The sequence below is a fragment of the Lutra lutra genome, chromosome 4, assembly GCF_902655055.1.
Source record: "Lutra lutra chromosome 4, mLutLut1.2, whole genome shotgun sequence".
Classification (NCBI taxonomy): domain Eukaryota; kingdom Metazoa; phylum Chordata; class Mammalia; order Carnivora; family Mustelidae; genus Lutra; species Lutra lutra.
Genome location: NC_062281.1, coordinates 119,057,471 through 119,074,016, shown reverse-complemented (window position 1 = coordinate 119,074,016; position 16,546 = coordinate 119,057,471). Strand labels below are relative to the sequence as shown.

Sequence of the window (16,546 nt, the reverse complement as noted above, 5' to 3'; positions counted from 1 at the left end):
TTAACTGTAAGAATTTCTTGATTTACGAGGTTGCTATTAAAAGTATTTTCTTGAAATGACCATTTTATTTCTAATATGAAAATAATTTATAATTTAAATGGTAAGTTTTTAAGCTGGTAAATATTGAAATATTTCTTTATATACATTTGCAGAAATGTTTCCTAAATTTACTGGAGTAAAACAGAACGATTCTCCTAAAGAACAAGTAAAGGTAAGTTAATTCTTCCATTTTTTACCTTAGAATTTTAAAATGTATGCTGTGACTCACTGGTATAGCAGTAAATTCTTAAAATTTTGTTTTGAATTTGGGCACCTGGGTGGTTTAGTTGGGTGGGCATCTGCCTTCAGAGTCCCAGGATCAAGCCCCTCTCCCCCTGCTCTTCAGGGAGTCTGCTTCTCCCTCTCCCTCTGTTTCTCTTCCTGCTTATGCTCTCTTGCTCACTCTCTCAAATGAATAAATAAAATCTTAAAAAAAATTTCATCCTGAAGAAAATACAATATAGGAACTAGTTGGCTACCTTTTTCTAATAAGGTATAACTGTTCTATAAATCAGACAGATTAGTAGAAAAAATTATAGAAGTTTAGAATTAATCTTGAGAGTCTAAATACAGAGGGAAGGCCTTGCTTTTCCTATATGTACACAGTAGGATATAGGGTGTGTACAGTAAGGTGGAATTTCTAAGGGTGGTAGGAAAATGGTAGTTAGGGTTTAAGATAAAGCTTTTAATTAGCAGCTATTAATTTTTATTACATCTGTGATTATTAAATGACATGCTTTGAAAAGGATAGGAATGATTTTATCTGTTACTAATTCAGGTTATCATTTTCATTAAATTTTTAATCTTTTGTACCCCTCTCAAGTATAGAATTACAGATATATACCTTTATTATATTATAAATTATTTAACCTCACATAACTAGGTTAGGAATATACAACATAAATACCTGTCTTGAGGGAGCTCTCAGATGTGAGAAGATATAAAATCACACGGTTAAGAGGTTGCATAATTAGTGCTATAATCTCTATTCATAATTTATTGAGAAAATGAAGAGGAACATACATACCACCTGAAGGAGGGAGCGCTTACTATGGGTTTTAAACTACAGGGAAAAGGAAGAAATGGTTAATACGTTGACACAAATTAAGGACTTTTTTTTTCTTTTAATCTAGTTTTATTTAGCAAGTGCTTGAAGGGTGGATGTATACTGTGTAAGAAACAATATCTGATAAATGTGCCAAGGTCATAGAGGCAGAACAAATGCTGTACTGATAAGAAAAAAAGGATTGTTAAGAAGTGTCTCTCAGGAGCTGTGATTTATACCCAAGTTTTGTTTTGAGAAACAGGATGAACACACTAGGGTATACTTTCTGTCCATACAACACACACATGTGCATGCCTGTGTTCACACATGTTTATGTGTGTGTCCACATACTTTTGATATTTCTTAAAATCACTTAAAATTCTATACAAATGTATAAAATGTTGGCCAATTAAATTCAACAGGGGATACACTTTTGTATGTATTTATCAACATATACATATACATCTATTAACATCTGAACTCTAATAACTTTACGGTCACTAAATGTTAACATAATCAAAAGTAAAACCATTTTCTGATGGAGCCATAACATTCCATTATATATATGGACCATATCTTCTTTATCCATTCATCTGTTGAAGGGCATCTGGGCTCTTTACACAGTTTGGCGATTGTGGCCATTGCTGCTATGAACATTGGGGTACAGATGGCCCTTCTTTTCATGAGGACTTATTTTTTTAAACAGAGGTAGTAGCATGAAGAGAGGCAAAAAAGCACAAGAGGTGTTCAGGGAAATATGGCAACATAGGGTATTTGTAAGAGATTAGTTGGCTTGGGAAATACAACAGGGAGGGCTTTGAATACTTAGGTGAAGTGGTAACTAATATGGTAGGCAAGAGTGAGTTCTTGAAGGCTTTTGAGTAGGAACAAAATACAGATAATCTATTGCCATAGGTATTAGAGGAATCAAAATTATATCAATGAATTTGAAAGCATTCTCCATACGTAGCATATAGAATGCTGCATAATAATCTGTTTGTAGGCAGAATTTTTTCAGTGTTCCTCTTTGAGGAACAAAACACCCTTTGATAATAAAAGGATATTTTTTTAGAAATATGAATAAATGCATATATTTGTGCGTTTCAAAAGCTGGTTTTTTTTGTTTTGTTTTGCTGATTTAAACCTCAGCGTTTAAGTTTTAGGCTTGGGTCTGTATTATGGTTGGGATAAACATTCTTTTTTTTTTTTTTTTTTAATTTATTTATTTGACAGAGAGAGACACAGCGAGAGAGGGAACACAAGCAGGGGGAGTGAGAGAGGGAGAAGCAGGCTTCCCACCAAGCCGGGAGCCCGATGCGGGGCTCGATCCCAGAACCCTGGGACCATGACCCGAGCCGAAGGCAGATGCTTAACGACTGAGCCACCCAGGTGCCCCTGGGATAAACATTCTTATGGCATTAGTTTTATTCAAGCTAGCATGGATAGATATTCATATACTTGCCTTATCTACTCATTCGCTGTAACTCCTTTGTTAGACGGGGGAGAAAGATTCTTAGTCTCTGTATTATCTACAGCTTAAAGCGTGGTAGGTAAGGTACCTGGGCTTTGGTACTATAACTTAGCTTGCAACTGAACAGATGTAAGATTCTTGGTAAATTGCTTTTATTATATCTAAGTCCTATTGCAAACTGTAAATGGGGAGAATAGTTATACCAAACTCATGAGATTATTGTGAGAATTGAAGAGCTATATAAAGGATTTAGCCTGTTGCCTCACATATTATAAGCATTTAAAAAATGTTAGCTGTTACACTACAATTTTTACCTAGTAAATTGATCAGAATTTGTTGATAGTCTTACAGGTCAACTATCATATGATTTTTACCCACCCTTCCCATTATGTCTATAATTCAGTAACAAAAAGGGGGTAAAAGAAAGTAGATTAGTCTCTAGATTTTTTTTAAGATTTTATTTATTCATTTGACAGAGAGAGAGATCACAAGTAGGCAGAGAGAGAAGGGGAGGGAAGCAGGCTCCCTGCTGAGCAGAGAGCCCGACGTGGGGCTCGATCCAGGACCCTGAGATCATGACCGGAGCCGAAGGCAGAGGCTTAACCCACTGAGCCACCCAGGTGCCCCAGTCTCTAGATTTGGTTTAAAAGCTCAGTTTTTATTTTCCATAGCTCACAGGAAAACATTGGAAAATAAGCAGCACTATTTAATAAATGCTTAAGTTTATATGTATTACTAACTAAGATTATAAGCTTCAACTAACTCTGCTTAGAACTATAGGATGGCCAAGTCATTTAATCTTTCCACACCTTGGTTTTCTCATCTATAAGAATGGGATAATTAATACCTTATAAGTTTGTATGACTTAAGTAACACCATTTTTTTTTTAAGATTTTATTTATTTATTTTTTTATTTTTTCAGCATAACAGTATTCATTATTTTTGCACCACACCCAGTGCTCCATGCAATCCGTGCCCTCTACAATACCCACCACCTGGTGCCCCCAACCTCCCACCCCCCACCCCTTCAAAATTCTCAGATCGTTTTTCAGAGTCCATAGTCTCTCATGGTTCACCTCCCCTTCCAATTTCCCTCAACTCCCTTCTCCTCTCCATCTCCCCTTGTCCTCCATGCTATTTAAGTAACACCATTTTTTAAAGCTAGAATTGTTTCTCCTCCAGTGTTTCTATTTTTTTTTTTAGTTAAAACTCTTGTGTAGTTAAAACTCTGAAAGACAATTTTATTTATCTTTGTCTTAACAGATACCATCTTCTGCGCAAGATAAAGCATCTGCAAAAACTACGCTTGTTTGTCAGACTTCATACTCATGTGAAACACCACCGAATCACCACCAGTTGGCATTTAATCATCAAGAAGTAGAAAATTTACAGAGTGTGAAAAACATTTCACCTTTACAAAATCTGCCTCCCTCAGGTAAAAAACTACCTGGTAAATAACTAATAAATTCCAGGTTAGAAATAATCACTGAAGCACCTTGTTAGAAATTATCTGCTTTATACCAAAAGGTATTCAATACATTTGGTTTTTTAAAAAATTTTATTTAAATTCAATTGGCCACATATCATTAGTTGAGATAATTCATCAGTTGCATGTAACACCCAGTGCTCATCGCATCATGTGCCCTCCTTAATATCCATTATCCAATTACCCCATCCCTCCACCTACCTCCCCTCCAGCAACCCTGTTTGTTTCCTATAGTTAAGAGTCTCTCATGGTTTGTCACCCTCTCATTACTTCCCATCCATTACACTTGAATAAGAAAATTTATATGTGCAGTTCACACTCAACTTACATTCAGGTAGGATATATACTTGGCATAGGCCATATTTGAAAAACTTTCACTGCCAGAGTCCATACTCCTCTAAGTTCTGAGCAGATTTCCATGACTATTTGAGTTGGAAAGGTAGGATGGAATATGGAAAAGGTAGAGATTTTATAGGTAGAGAAATTAAGTTACATACATGAGAAATAGTTTACAGCTAATGAAACATGGGCTAGAAATACTTGCCTGGCAGTGGTTCCCATTTACCAAAACATCTTCCAAATCTGGCTAAATTTTTATATTGTTTGATTCATTTGACTAAATCTCCTGTCTGTTAGTCTTGTCAGAAGTGAAGGTATTGCCTATCTCATCCTGATTCTCCTGCTGCTCTATGGCACAAAGGATAATTCTCTGATACTGATGAGCCAAGCCTAGGAGTACCTGAATCTTGCAGTACTATTCAGGTCTAGCCCAGAGACAGGTGTGAATATTCCTTATCCATTTCTCCTTCCGTCTAGACTGCTCACTGGTTTGTATTTGGCCTTCCAATGACAGGGCTTTCTCCAAAGCAGAAGAAATTTCTAAATTGTTTTACTATAGCACAGATTAGGAGGAACAGAGACATTTTGGTCCTCCTTTATTGCTTCCATTGATAATTCCGTACTGTTCTGTGTTAGAGTATTCCATATTGTATTTAACTCAAGTTTTAGCTCTTCCCAAAGTAACACTGAAGGGCATCCCAAGAATAAAAATAAATGAAGATCCAGAGTATGAAATATTTACATCTGTCCTTTTTGGGAAAAAGGTTTTCAAATTATGCAGGGGATAACTGAAGATGTCGTAATTTTAGGTCAGTAATTACCTTGAATACAGGTGTTCCATTTGGGTTTTATTTTGTATACAAGTAGCTTCAAACAGGAGCATAACAAAATTAGATTTATATTAGGAAGTTATTACTGCTTAACTATGAAGGGGCAAATTAAGATGAAGATGCTCTGGTGTAGTTGGGATCAAGTAAGGAAGCTGAGTGCTGTAGTCTAGGAAGGAAATTATGAGGACCGTAAATAAGGCAGTAAGTATGGAAAGGATGTGGATAAATTAGAAAAATATTTTTGTGGTGCAGTTGATAGGCTTTGTTAGAATGATGTCTTACCCAAGGCATCCAGTAGTTGGACTGCCATTACGTGGCAGTGCTCACTTTGGACATGTTTGAGGTACTAGAGTATCTAATTGGAAATATGCGACTATAAATAGATTTCTAGAACTAACGTGGTATAATGAGAACCGTAATTTAGGAATCACTGGTATATAGAAACTACTTGAACGACAATGAATGAAAACACCTAGGAAGATGTATAGAGCAGGAAGAGAAAGGTCAAGGGCAAAATTCTAGGAAATAAAACTTCCACAGTAAAAATAGAAAAAGTTAAAAGATGATGTCATCAAATAACAAAGGTATAAAAGTACCACAAGAGTATATTGGAGTGCATTAAAGTAAGATGAAGAGTGAGGAGAGAGGTTCAAAATTAGCAGTGTGAGATTTTTTGTTTTTGCAAAAGGTTTTTTAGTGGTCATTGTGGATTGGGGTAGAAGCCAGATTTTTGTAAGTTGAGAAGTAATGGAATCTGAAATGTAAACGACTCTTTCAAGAAGTTTGTTGTGGAGAAGATAGCTGTGGCTTTAACAGGAAGATAGTTTTTATTTTTGTTTTGGGGTTTTGTTTTGTGGGTTTTTTTTTGTGTGTGTGTGGATGGTGGGAGTTTTTTGATAAGAGGGGGAGACTTGTTCATTATGTTTGAGTTTTTGAATCAGAGAGATTTGGACATTTTTAAAGGTTGATCAAAGAGACCCAGGGTAGAGAAAGGTCTTGTTTTCATTAGAGTAAATTCGTAGAAGATTGGTAGGGGTAGCCCTGAAGAAGAACTAGACAGTAGAAAACAAAGAATGCAGTCAAGATGGTCTTCTGTTCCTATTTTAAGAAAACATCCTAGAACATCCTATCTGTGAAAAGTCAGGCTTTCAATATCTAAGTCTTCAGTTGGGGTAATCTTACTGTATTACTTAAATTGATTTATGGGTGATTGTGAGTAAAAGGAATTTGTGTGAATATTGTATAAAAGGAATGCATGGATGATGCCAGAGTGGCTGTTCTATTGCATTTACCAAATTTTTCAGAACCGAGTGGTTTGCATTTGCCAACTGTAGGTGGCACTATGCCCAAGGGAAACTGCAAATGTGTATAAGCTAACATGAATGTAGAAGCTGACTTTTCTGGAGTTTAATCTTTTGTTTGTTTGTTTGTTTGTTTTAAGACTTTATTTATTTATTTGACAGAGAGAGATCACAAGCAGGCAGAGAGGCAGGCAGAGAGAGAGGAGGAAGCAGGCTCCCTGCTGAGCAGAGAGCCTGATGTGGGGCTCGATTCCAGGACCCTGAGATCATGACCTGAGCCAAAGGCAGCGGCTTAATCCACTGAGCCACCCAGGTGCCCCTTCTGGAGTTTAATTTTGATGGAAATAATTTTAGTTAAATCTTTAAAACAATAAAATTTTTTTCACTTACATTTTCTTAATAAAAAAGTTTGGCAAAATGTTAGTACATAAAAGTTTTAAGAAATTGAATCTAGTATTATCAGTTTTTTTCAAAACGATTGCCATCATCTCTTCATGAACTGGAAAATGCCCATATTTTTTTCCTTACAATAAGTTGAAGTTTTAAGTTACAGAGGATTACTAGCTTTAGCCTTATAATCTTAACCCATTTCCCAATTCATCTCCAGCTTATAAATCTTCCCTTAATGATATTAAGAAGTCTTTGAAAACAAAATATTTATGCTGTCATATGATTATGAATATATGCAAATGAAAAGGTAAATCAAAGAGTTTGCCAGCTAGTAGGAAAATATGCAACTGGTATACAAAGTAAAAATAATGTTCCCTAAAGAAATTAAATTTAAAGAGGGTGAGGAAGGCGAAATTACCTGATCTCTTTGGCAGATGTGTATTTTACAGATTAATTATCATTTGAGCTGGATATTGAAGGAAGAAGTAAGACGATAAGTATATATATATGTATATCTAGGACTGAAAGGCATTTTGGATGGAGGAAACAACATGCATGAAGGTATTTAGGCAATCAATAATTAGATGTGATTAAAGCTTTGGTTGGATAAATAGGAATATGGGGGAATGAATTTGGAAAGGTAGACCAGGTTCAGATCATAAGGAACCTTGATATCTACAGACTTTGGACTTAATGGTAATGGTATAGTCATTGGGGAGCCAGTGAAGGGTTTTTTTTCTTTGTTTGTTTGTTTTGAGCAAAGGGTGTGCTTCAAGGTAATTAATCTGCCAATATTATATAGGCCAGTTGGAAGAATGGGCCATAAGGCCCAGAGGAAGAAGAGACCATTTGGGTTTTTGCAGTAGTAGGGGAAAAAAAATGAAGTAATGGGAAGAAAGAAAAGTGAAAGTTTGAAAAAAATTACAAAGGTAGAATGAGCAGGTCTGCAAAAGATAAATATATGCTAGATTTTAATAACAAAGTATAAGCTTCAGTGGCTCAGAGAATATGGGCTAGATTCTGGTGAGGGTTGAAAAACTAAGTCTGAGGAAAGAGACGTTTTGTGGTGTTTTGCAGTACCAAAGGGTCATTCCCATAAGAATGTTTTTCAGAGAGTTGGACTCTTGACATACTTGGCAGGCTTCTGTGACACTATTTTCTTCATCATCCCATCTCTTTGAGTATTCCTTACAAGTATCCACCCATTTTTAAATGCTGATAATACTCTGAGTTATATCATTAAGCCTTTATCTTATTTATTTCAGAGTATTCCAGCCATGTTCCAAAGCCTAGGTTTACTAAGCTCGTAGTGATCCCCTCAACTTATAGCAGTAGGCTTGGAACAACCTTCCCATTTACCCAGGTCTGCAGTACATTGATTATTTTCTACTTACTATAACGTGTAAAAGGTTGGGAGGCAGTGAGCTCTACATTCTGCCTGAGTGATCTTGGTGTCTGTGACTTCTAGTCTCATTTTTACAAATCAAGCATCCAGGCTTCATACATATTTATACAACTCTAATGAACCTCTTTTCTTAAACATCACATAGGCATGTCAAACATAGCATGCCAAAACTGAATTTCCCCACATTTTACTCTTTCCTCTTTTTTTTTTTTTTTTTTTTTTTGCTTTAGAATAAAACACTATTGCTTTCTTACCTACCAACAGGACTGGCCTGCATGCCACAGTGGACCCTGGGCTCAGGGTATGTGTAGGCTGTGAGAAGGAGATGATGACTAGGAGGCTGCTTTGAAGGAAAGGAGTGGTCTGGCAGCTAGGCTCAAGAGCCCCTCAGCTTCACTTCCACCAATGGGTAGACCTTGTAAAGGAGTCATGGCAGGCTGTGGCTGTGCCACCAGTAAGATGAAGAAATTCCTGGAAATCTAGCTGCCCATCAAAGTTGAGGTCCAGTTTTTTCATCATGCGGTGACACCAGGATCCTTCTGGTTCTTTGTGAAGGCAGCCAGTTCTGTATTCATGAAGGTTAGCAACTCTGTCTTGGAGAGTGCAGTTTTTACCCTCCTATCCAGCACAATTCTGGAAAACAGTAATCAAAAAGACAATGCACTGCTCAGTCTCAGTAGGCCTGGACATTTTGCCATGTGTGCGTGGAGCAGGCACAGAGCCTGTGACCAGGTGGCAGCCATGCTATTCCTCTTTAACTCTTGGTAATAGGACTGCCACTACTTTTCTCAGCCAACTGAGAGTCGGTTAGAATTTACTTCTGTTGACATACATGCTCTTTTTACTTCTTACAATAATCTTAAATAATATCTCGCCTTAAGCACAAAAGGTATGTAGTTGTAAACTTAAAGCTTAACTTCCTATTTTTTCCATTTCTTGTTGAGCTGAGAAAATATAGGCATCTTGGGCTATGTAGGGACATACAAATTTAATCTTTGTTCTGTCATTCATGCCTCTATTGTAACTTTTTTCTCACCCTTCTGTGCTCACTCCCATCCCTTGATGTTCCTCTCTTCTTTAAGCCTCAACTTCAACTAGTAGGATTTGTCCAGAGAATCAGTCAAGGGATTGATGAGTAGTAGAAGCTTAAATGTAAGTTCCTACAGTATGTAAGTGCCTAGATTTCTGTGAACTTGAATCAGTTAACAGAGATAGCGGCATAGTTTTCATTTGTCTACTTTGTCCTTTTGCTTCTTGTTAGGGCCTTTAGAAAAGTATTACGGAGAACTAAAAGAGAAATGACCCAAGAAAGTTCATGCATCAGAATGTTCATGGTTGCATATGACAGAAAAGTCAGTAAAAGATGGCTTGAACAATAGAAGTTATTTTGTTAGCATTTACAATCACTAGTCCAAAAGTAGGTTATTTAGGCATGGTTTGAACAAGGCTTAAGCTCATTTTCTATAGTTATCTTTACCAATAATAAATGAAATATTTGTATGAAAGTTTAACAGCTAATTGGATTTCATAGTTTGTTCTCTTCACCCGATCAAGCCAACCTTTTGCATTTTATACTCTTCTCCTCACTAACTATTCTAGATATTTAGTGTCTTAGTTCTTCCATTCTTTGTGTTTTGTTTTTAATTTCACCAGGAAGTATCTTTCCCTGTGAGCCCTGCATTGGCTTAGGCCTGCTCTTTCCTAAGTGACTCCCTGGTGTTGGGGTAACCTAATGAAAACCTGTCTCTGGAGCGGAGGTCAGCTTGCGCACTAGAGGACTGCTGTACCATGGGGACAGGTGGAACAGATTTTGGTGGGCGAGCCACAGTGTCAGTTATCCTTAATGTAGACAAAACAAGAGGACATAAATTTCAAGTGAAAAATGTTTATTTTACAGTATAACAGTTCATCAACTAAGAATATTCCAAAGTTAAAACCACATAAAAAATTAATCATTTTGTTTTCATAGTTTCTGGCCTGGGGGTGAGGTCAGGAAGGGAAAGAAAGTCAAACTATGGACAAACAAAATGAAGTTTCTTGATTATACTGTTCTAAAAATGTGTGCATCTAGGTGATTCTGAACAGCATTTGAACAGCCTAATTGTGATGCATCAGTGTGGTGATAATGACACAGCGGTGTTAGAATCTGAATGTCAGTTATCCGTGCAGAAGGTAAGAGTGATGTTATTTTTTTCCCCACAGATCTTGAAGGGATTAAAAACTGAACATGGAGGTGGCACAAGGGGTATTTTCAGACTTGACTTGAATGAGATTTTGGATCTCTAGACCTATTTAACAACAACAAAAAAAGTATTTTTTGGTGTATTTTTTTAAAAAGTTACTTGTGAGCAACACCTTCCTTCTCCCTTCTACCATAAGTTCTCACGCTTGTGTTTAATGTAAGTTCTGTAATGCTGGTGTGTGCTAGCTATCCTAATGTTAAAGCATGTCATAAAGCTGTCTTTTAGAATCTGTTATGGGGGATTTCCTAATGGAATCTTTTGTGCACTTACTCTCAAACTACACATCAATCATTCTTTCAACAAATATTATAGACATTTGGGATGCTTTAGATATATCAGGTGTTCTTCTAGGCATTTGAGTCATTCTCAGAAACTTACTATGAAGGAAATGTGTATATATCCCCTTTCCCCCTCTCACTTCCTCTCTTCCATTTTTCATCTCTTTCTTTCTTTCCTTTATTTTTTACTTCAAGGACATCAGAGGACAATTTTTATCATTTCTAAGTGTTTGCCCACACTTAGGAATATCTAACATTTCACAATATGGAGCATTCTGATTTAGTCCTTGTGTTTTCTTAGTATTTATAATTTTCTTAGATAATTTTGTGCTAATAATTATTTTCATCAAAGATTATGTTGAATTTGGGTGTTCTGTTAAATAAGAATCATTTTTAAAAGTGCCTTTCCTGGGGCACCTGGATGGCTCGGTTGGTTAAGCATCTGCCTTCAGCTCAGGTCATGATCCCGGGGTTGTGATATCGAGCCCCGCATTGGGCTCCCTGCTCAGCGAGGAGTCTGCTCCCTCTGCCTCTGCTCCCCCGCTAAGCAGTTGCGTGCACTCTTCTCTCTCTCTCTCTCTCAAATAAATCTATTTTTTTTAAGTGCCTTTTCTGATATCCAAAGTTAATTTTTTGTTTTACTCGTCTTTGTTTTAATAACAGAAGTGTTGCCCATCCCCTTTACAATGGAAAGAATAGTGCCACAGAATTTCTTAAATATTTGGCTTAACTATAATCTTTGTTTCTAACTTAACACAACTGTTTATAATTTTGACTGACCCAAAATAAAGTTTGAAAACAATAAGGAAATTTCCTAAAGGGCAAAATAAGCAGCAAAGCATGTAATGTATGTCATACTGTTGCAGTTTGTGCCATAGGTAAAAGTGACATGTCTACTTTGTTTATTTCTAATGCCTAGCATGTAGCAGAAACTGAACTATTGAAATGAAAGCTTAAGAAGGAGTAGGATTATGTGGCTTGTTCTCTTCAGAGCAAACTTGTTTCCATTCTTGATATTCCCTACCATTGCTCCCTATCAGCAGTGTTACCTCCTATTGAGGAGAGAGGTTATAGAGTTTATCAGTGCTAGAAGAGATTTTTGAGTATTAGTCTGTGTGCCTAAACTATAGCTCAGGTGGTTCAAGCATCTTGGTCAAATAAGAGCTGGGACTAAAACAAATTTCAACAAACATTGAACCTCTGGTCTTTTTACTCAAACCCTGGCTTTGCCATTCTTCTCTTACTTCAGCCTCAGGAAAAGATCTCTCTTATTACCAACACTAACTCATCTCTGTTCTTAATTCTCTTGTATTCAGCAGATTTATTATGGAGGTCTCCTGCCATCTCTGTGGTCTCTATTATTCCTTTTTTGTTGTATTTTCCTACTACCTGTTTACATTTTAAACCAGGGTTTCTCTCGTTTAACACGATTAACATTTTGGGCTTGGATAAGTCTGTGTCAGCGGCAGGGCTGTGCATTGTAAAATGCTGGAACCTTAACTTCTCCCCCACTGGATGCTAGTAGCACCTTTTCTCCCACCCCCATGGGACAACCTAAAGCATGTACTTACACTGCCAGGTGTCTCTCCTGGGCTGAGGGGAATCACCCCCAAGTGAGAACCAGTGCCTTAGTTTTGCCTAGCATCTAGCTGCTCTTCTGTCCCTGTTGTTTGCCCTATCAGAGGAACCAGTGACCTCTAAAATTGTTGCATCCTTCCCAAAGTCTTCATAGGGTAAGAAATCAGGATATTCTACTTCTTTATCTGATTGAACATCCACTACGGTGATTTCAGTTTTAGTGTCTCTGCAGATGACTCAAATATATATTTTTAGTCCTGACCTCCTATACTTTTTAAACATTTTTGATGACTTCTCAGTGTCCTGCAGACAAGAAGTTGCTATATTCTTTTTTTTTTTATTATTTTTATTATTTTTTTTTTTTTAGATTTTTAAATTTATTTGACAGAGGGAGAGAGAGAAATCACAAGTAGGCAGAGAGGCAGGCAGAGAGAGGAGGAAGCAGGCTCACTGCTGAGCAGAGAGCCCGATGCGGGGCTCCATCCCAGGACCCTGAGATCATGACCTAAGCCGAAGGCAGAGGCTTAACCCACTGAGCCACCCAGGCACCCCTGCTATATTCTTTTGAGTTTCACTTCCAATATGTCTCCTTTTCTATTTCCACCTCACAGACTAGTATTTACCACCTTTAATCTGAGCTCTTTTTAACATTTATAACTGGTCTGACTTGAGACCCTCCTTATTCGAATCCATTCTACTTTAAGCATTATGTTCCTCTTGATGTGTTCCTCTGATTTTACTCATCTGTATGAAAACACTACTGGTTTCTAACTTTGACTACAGAATGAACATTAAACACCTTTGTGATACTGAGCTAGCTTTTCACTCCTAACTAGATGCCTTGTAACTCATTGCAACTGAACTATTCTTTTCTCCCCAGATACTCATTTTATATCTTTAATTATATGCATACTTTGGTGAGGAATACTTGCCATTCTCATCTCCACCTTTCTAGTCTTCTTGTTCTTTGTGATACCTGAAAAACTGTGCTGTACCCCAAACTCACATATGAAGTTTATTGCTTTAGTATCAGCCAAAACTTCATTGGAATTTAGTAAAAATTTTAGGCACAAAGCTAGAAACCAGTTTTCATCCTTCCTTTAATCCCTGTTTAATATAATGCCAGGTTTTACCATGGTTGCCTCAAACCTCTATCTGAAGATGAGATGCTTATTTTTTTTTTAAAGATTTTTATTTATTTATTTGACAGACAGAGATCACAAGTAGGCAGAGAGGCAGGCAGAGAGAGAGAGGGAAGCAGGCTCCCTGCTGAGCAGAGAGCCCAATTCGGGGCTTGATCCCAGAACCCTGAGATCATGACCTGAGCTGAAGGCAGAGGCTTTAATCCACTGAGCCACCCAGGCGCCCCGAAGATGAGATGCTTTAAATGACCAAGTAGTCATAAGAATTCTGCAACTGGTATTTAGCCTGTTCTGTGAGTAAGAACAGAATAGATCTTATTGGCAGCATATGGCAAACACTTCCAAAGGACATCTAGGTGACCACTGGTGATGTCGGACTCCTTTTATTTCTTTGGGACAGAAGTTAAAGTCCCATGAGTATATCTAGTCACACATTTCCTTATGCTTTATCTGGGACCCTTGACAAATTTCTCCCTAGTATTTCATGGAAAAATATGAAAAGAGCAATTAAGTGTACTTACTATGGAGAAAATTATAAAAAAATAAATTTCAACAGAGGATGTTTCGGTATTATATAATCCTCTTCTTTCCTTACACAGTAGGCAGGTTAACTCTTTTTTTTAAATTGAGATATAATAAACATGAAGTGTTAGTTTTCAGATGTACAGCATAGTGATTCATTATTTGTGTATAATAATTCAATATTTGTAATGTGAAATGATCACCACAGTAAGTCTAGTGTCACACAATTACAAATTGTTTTTCTTGCGATGCAGACTTTTAGGGTCTATTCTCTTAACAATTTTCAAATATAATCTAGTGTTATTAACTGTTAGTCACCATGCTATATATTACATCTACTGAACTTACTTATTTTATAGCTGCAAGTTTGTACCTTTTTTTTTTAAGATTTTATTTATTTATTTGACAGAGAGAGATCACAAGTAGGCAGAGAGGCAGGCAGAGAGAGAGAGAGAGGAAACCTGCTCCCCGCCGAGCAGAGAGCCCAATGCAGGGCTCAATCCCAGGACCCTGAGATCATGATCTGAGCTGAGGGCAGAGGCCTAATCCACTGAGCCACCCAGGCATCCCAAAAGTTTGTACCTTTTGACTCCCTTCATTCAATTTCCCCACTCCTCACCACACTCCTCTGGCAGCCACGAATCTGTTCTGAGTTTGGTTTCATTTTTTTTGTTTAGATTCCACGTATAAGTGGAATCATACATTATTTATTTTTCTGTTTTATTTCACTTAGCATAATGCCCCCCAAATCAACCCATGTTGCTACAAATGGCAAGATTTCCTTTTTTATGGTTATTTTTAATTTAATTTTTTGAGGAACTTCTATACTGTTTTCATTTGTAGCCATACTGGTTTATATGCCCATCAACAGTATGCAAGGATTCCCTTTTCTTTACATCCTCACCAGTACTTGTTATCTCTTATATTCTTGATGATAGCCATTCTAACAGGTGTGAAATGATACCTCATTGTGGTTTTGATATGCATTTTTCTGGTGGCTAGTGATGTTTAGCACCTTTTCATGGACCTGTTGTCCATTGGTATATTTTCTTTGGAAAAATGTTCAGATCTTCTGTTTTTTAAATGGATTGTTTATTTTGTTATTGAGTTGTTTGAGTTCTTTATGTATTTTGGATATTAACCTATTATCACATACATGATTTGCAAATATTTTCTCCAGTAGCTGACCTTTTTTGTTGGTTTCCTTTGCTGTACAGAGCATGGAACTGTCCAGTTTTCCCAGCACCATTTATTGAAGAGACTATCCTTTGCTCATTCTATACTCCTCACTCCTTTGCTGTGTATTAATGGACCAAATTTGTGTGATTTTATTTCTGGGCTCTGTTCTGTTCAAGTGATCTGTGTATCTGTTTTTATATAAATACCATACTATTGTGATTACGATAGCTTTGTAATATAGTTTGAAATTAGGAAGCATGATGCTAATTTTGTTCTTTTTCAAGATTTCTTTGACCCTTCAAGGTCTTTTGTGGTTCCTTACAGATATTAATATTGTTCAGTTTCTGTGAAAAATGCCTTTGAAATTTTGATAGGACTTCATTGACTCTGTAGATTGCCTTGGGTATATTTTAACAATACTCTTTCTTTCAATCCATGTGCATGGAATATTTTCTCATTTATTTGTGTCTTCAATTTCTTTTACCAGTTTCTTTCACAAGTCTTAAGAGTTTTCAGTGTATAGGTCTTTCATGCCCTTAGTTTATTATTCCTAGGTATTTTGTCCTTTTTTTTTTTTTTAAAGATTTTATTTATTTATTTGACAGAGAGAGATCACAAGTAGACGGAGAGGCAGGCAGAGAGAGAGAGAGAGAGAGAGAGGGAAGCAGGCTCCCTGCTGAGCAGAGAGCCCGATGCGGGACTCGATCCCAGGACCCTGAGATCATGACCTGAGCCGAAGGCAGCGGCTTAACCCACTGAGCCACCCAGGCGCCCCTATTTTGTCCTTTTTGATGTGGTTATAAATGTAATTGTATTTTTAATGTCTTTTTCTGAGAGTTTGCCATCAGTGTATGAAAACAGCATGAATTTTTGTAAAATGATTTTGTAACTAGCAAATCTGCTGAATTTAATAGTTCTAATAGGGTTTTATTCTTGTTGAGCCTGTTGGGTTCTGTATACTATCACGTAATCTGCAAATACTGACAGTTTTACTTATGATTTGAGTGCCTTTTATATATTTTTCCTGCCAAATTGCTCTTGCTAGACTTATAATACCATGTTGAATAGAATTGGCAAGAGTGGGCATCCTTATTTTGTTCTTGATATTAGAGGAAAAGCTTTCTTCTTTTCACTGTTGAGTATGTTATTAGCTGTGGTTCTTGTCATATATAGCTTTTATTGTGTGAGACACCTTACCTCTGTGCCCACTTTGTTGAGACTTTTTATCACCCCAACAGCTGTTGGTGCACCTGGGTGGCATAGTCGGTTAAGCATCTGACTCCTGGGTTTGGCTCAGG

General features: G+C 37.0%; 1 protein-coding gene across 1 annotated transcript in view; it reads left to right on the top strand.

The window, feature by feature from the left end:
• The window catches only part of BRDT (bromodomain testis associated), a 77,706-nt gene that overhangs the window by 39,356 nt on the left and 21,804 nt on the right, over positions 1–16,546 (top strand). The window contains exons 14-16 of the mRNA XM_047728540.1: positions 153–211; positions 3,819–3,990; positions 10,378–10,478. Coding sequence (XP_047584496.1) covers positions 153–211; positions 3,819–3,990; positions 10,378–10,478 — 332 coding nt within the window. The remainder of the gene's footprint in view (positions 1–152; positions 212–3,818; positions 3,991–10,377; positions 10,479–16,546) is intronic.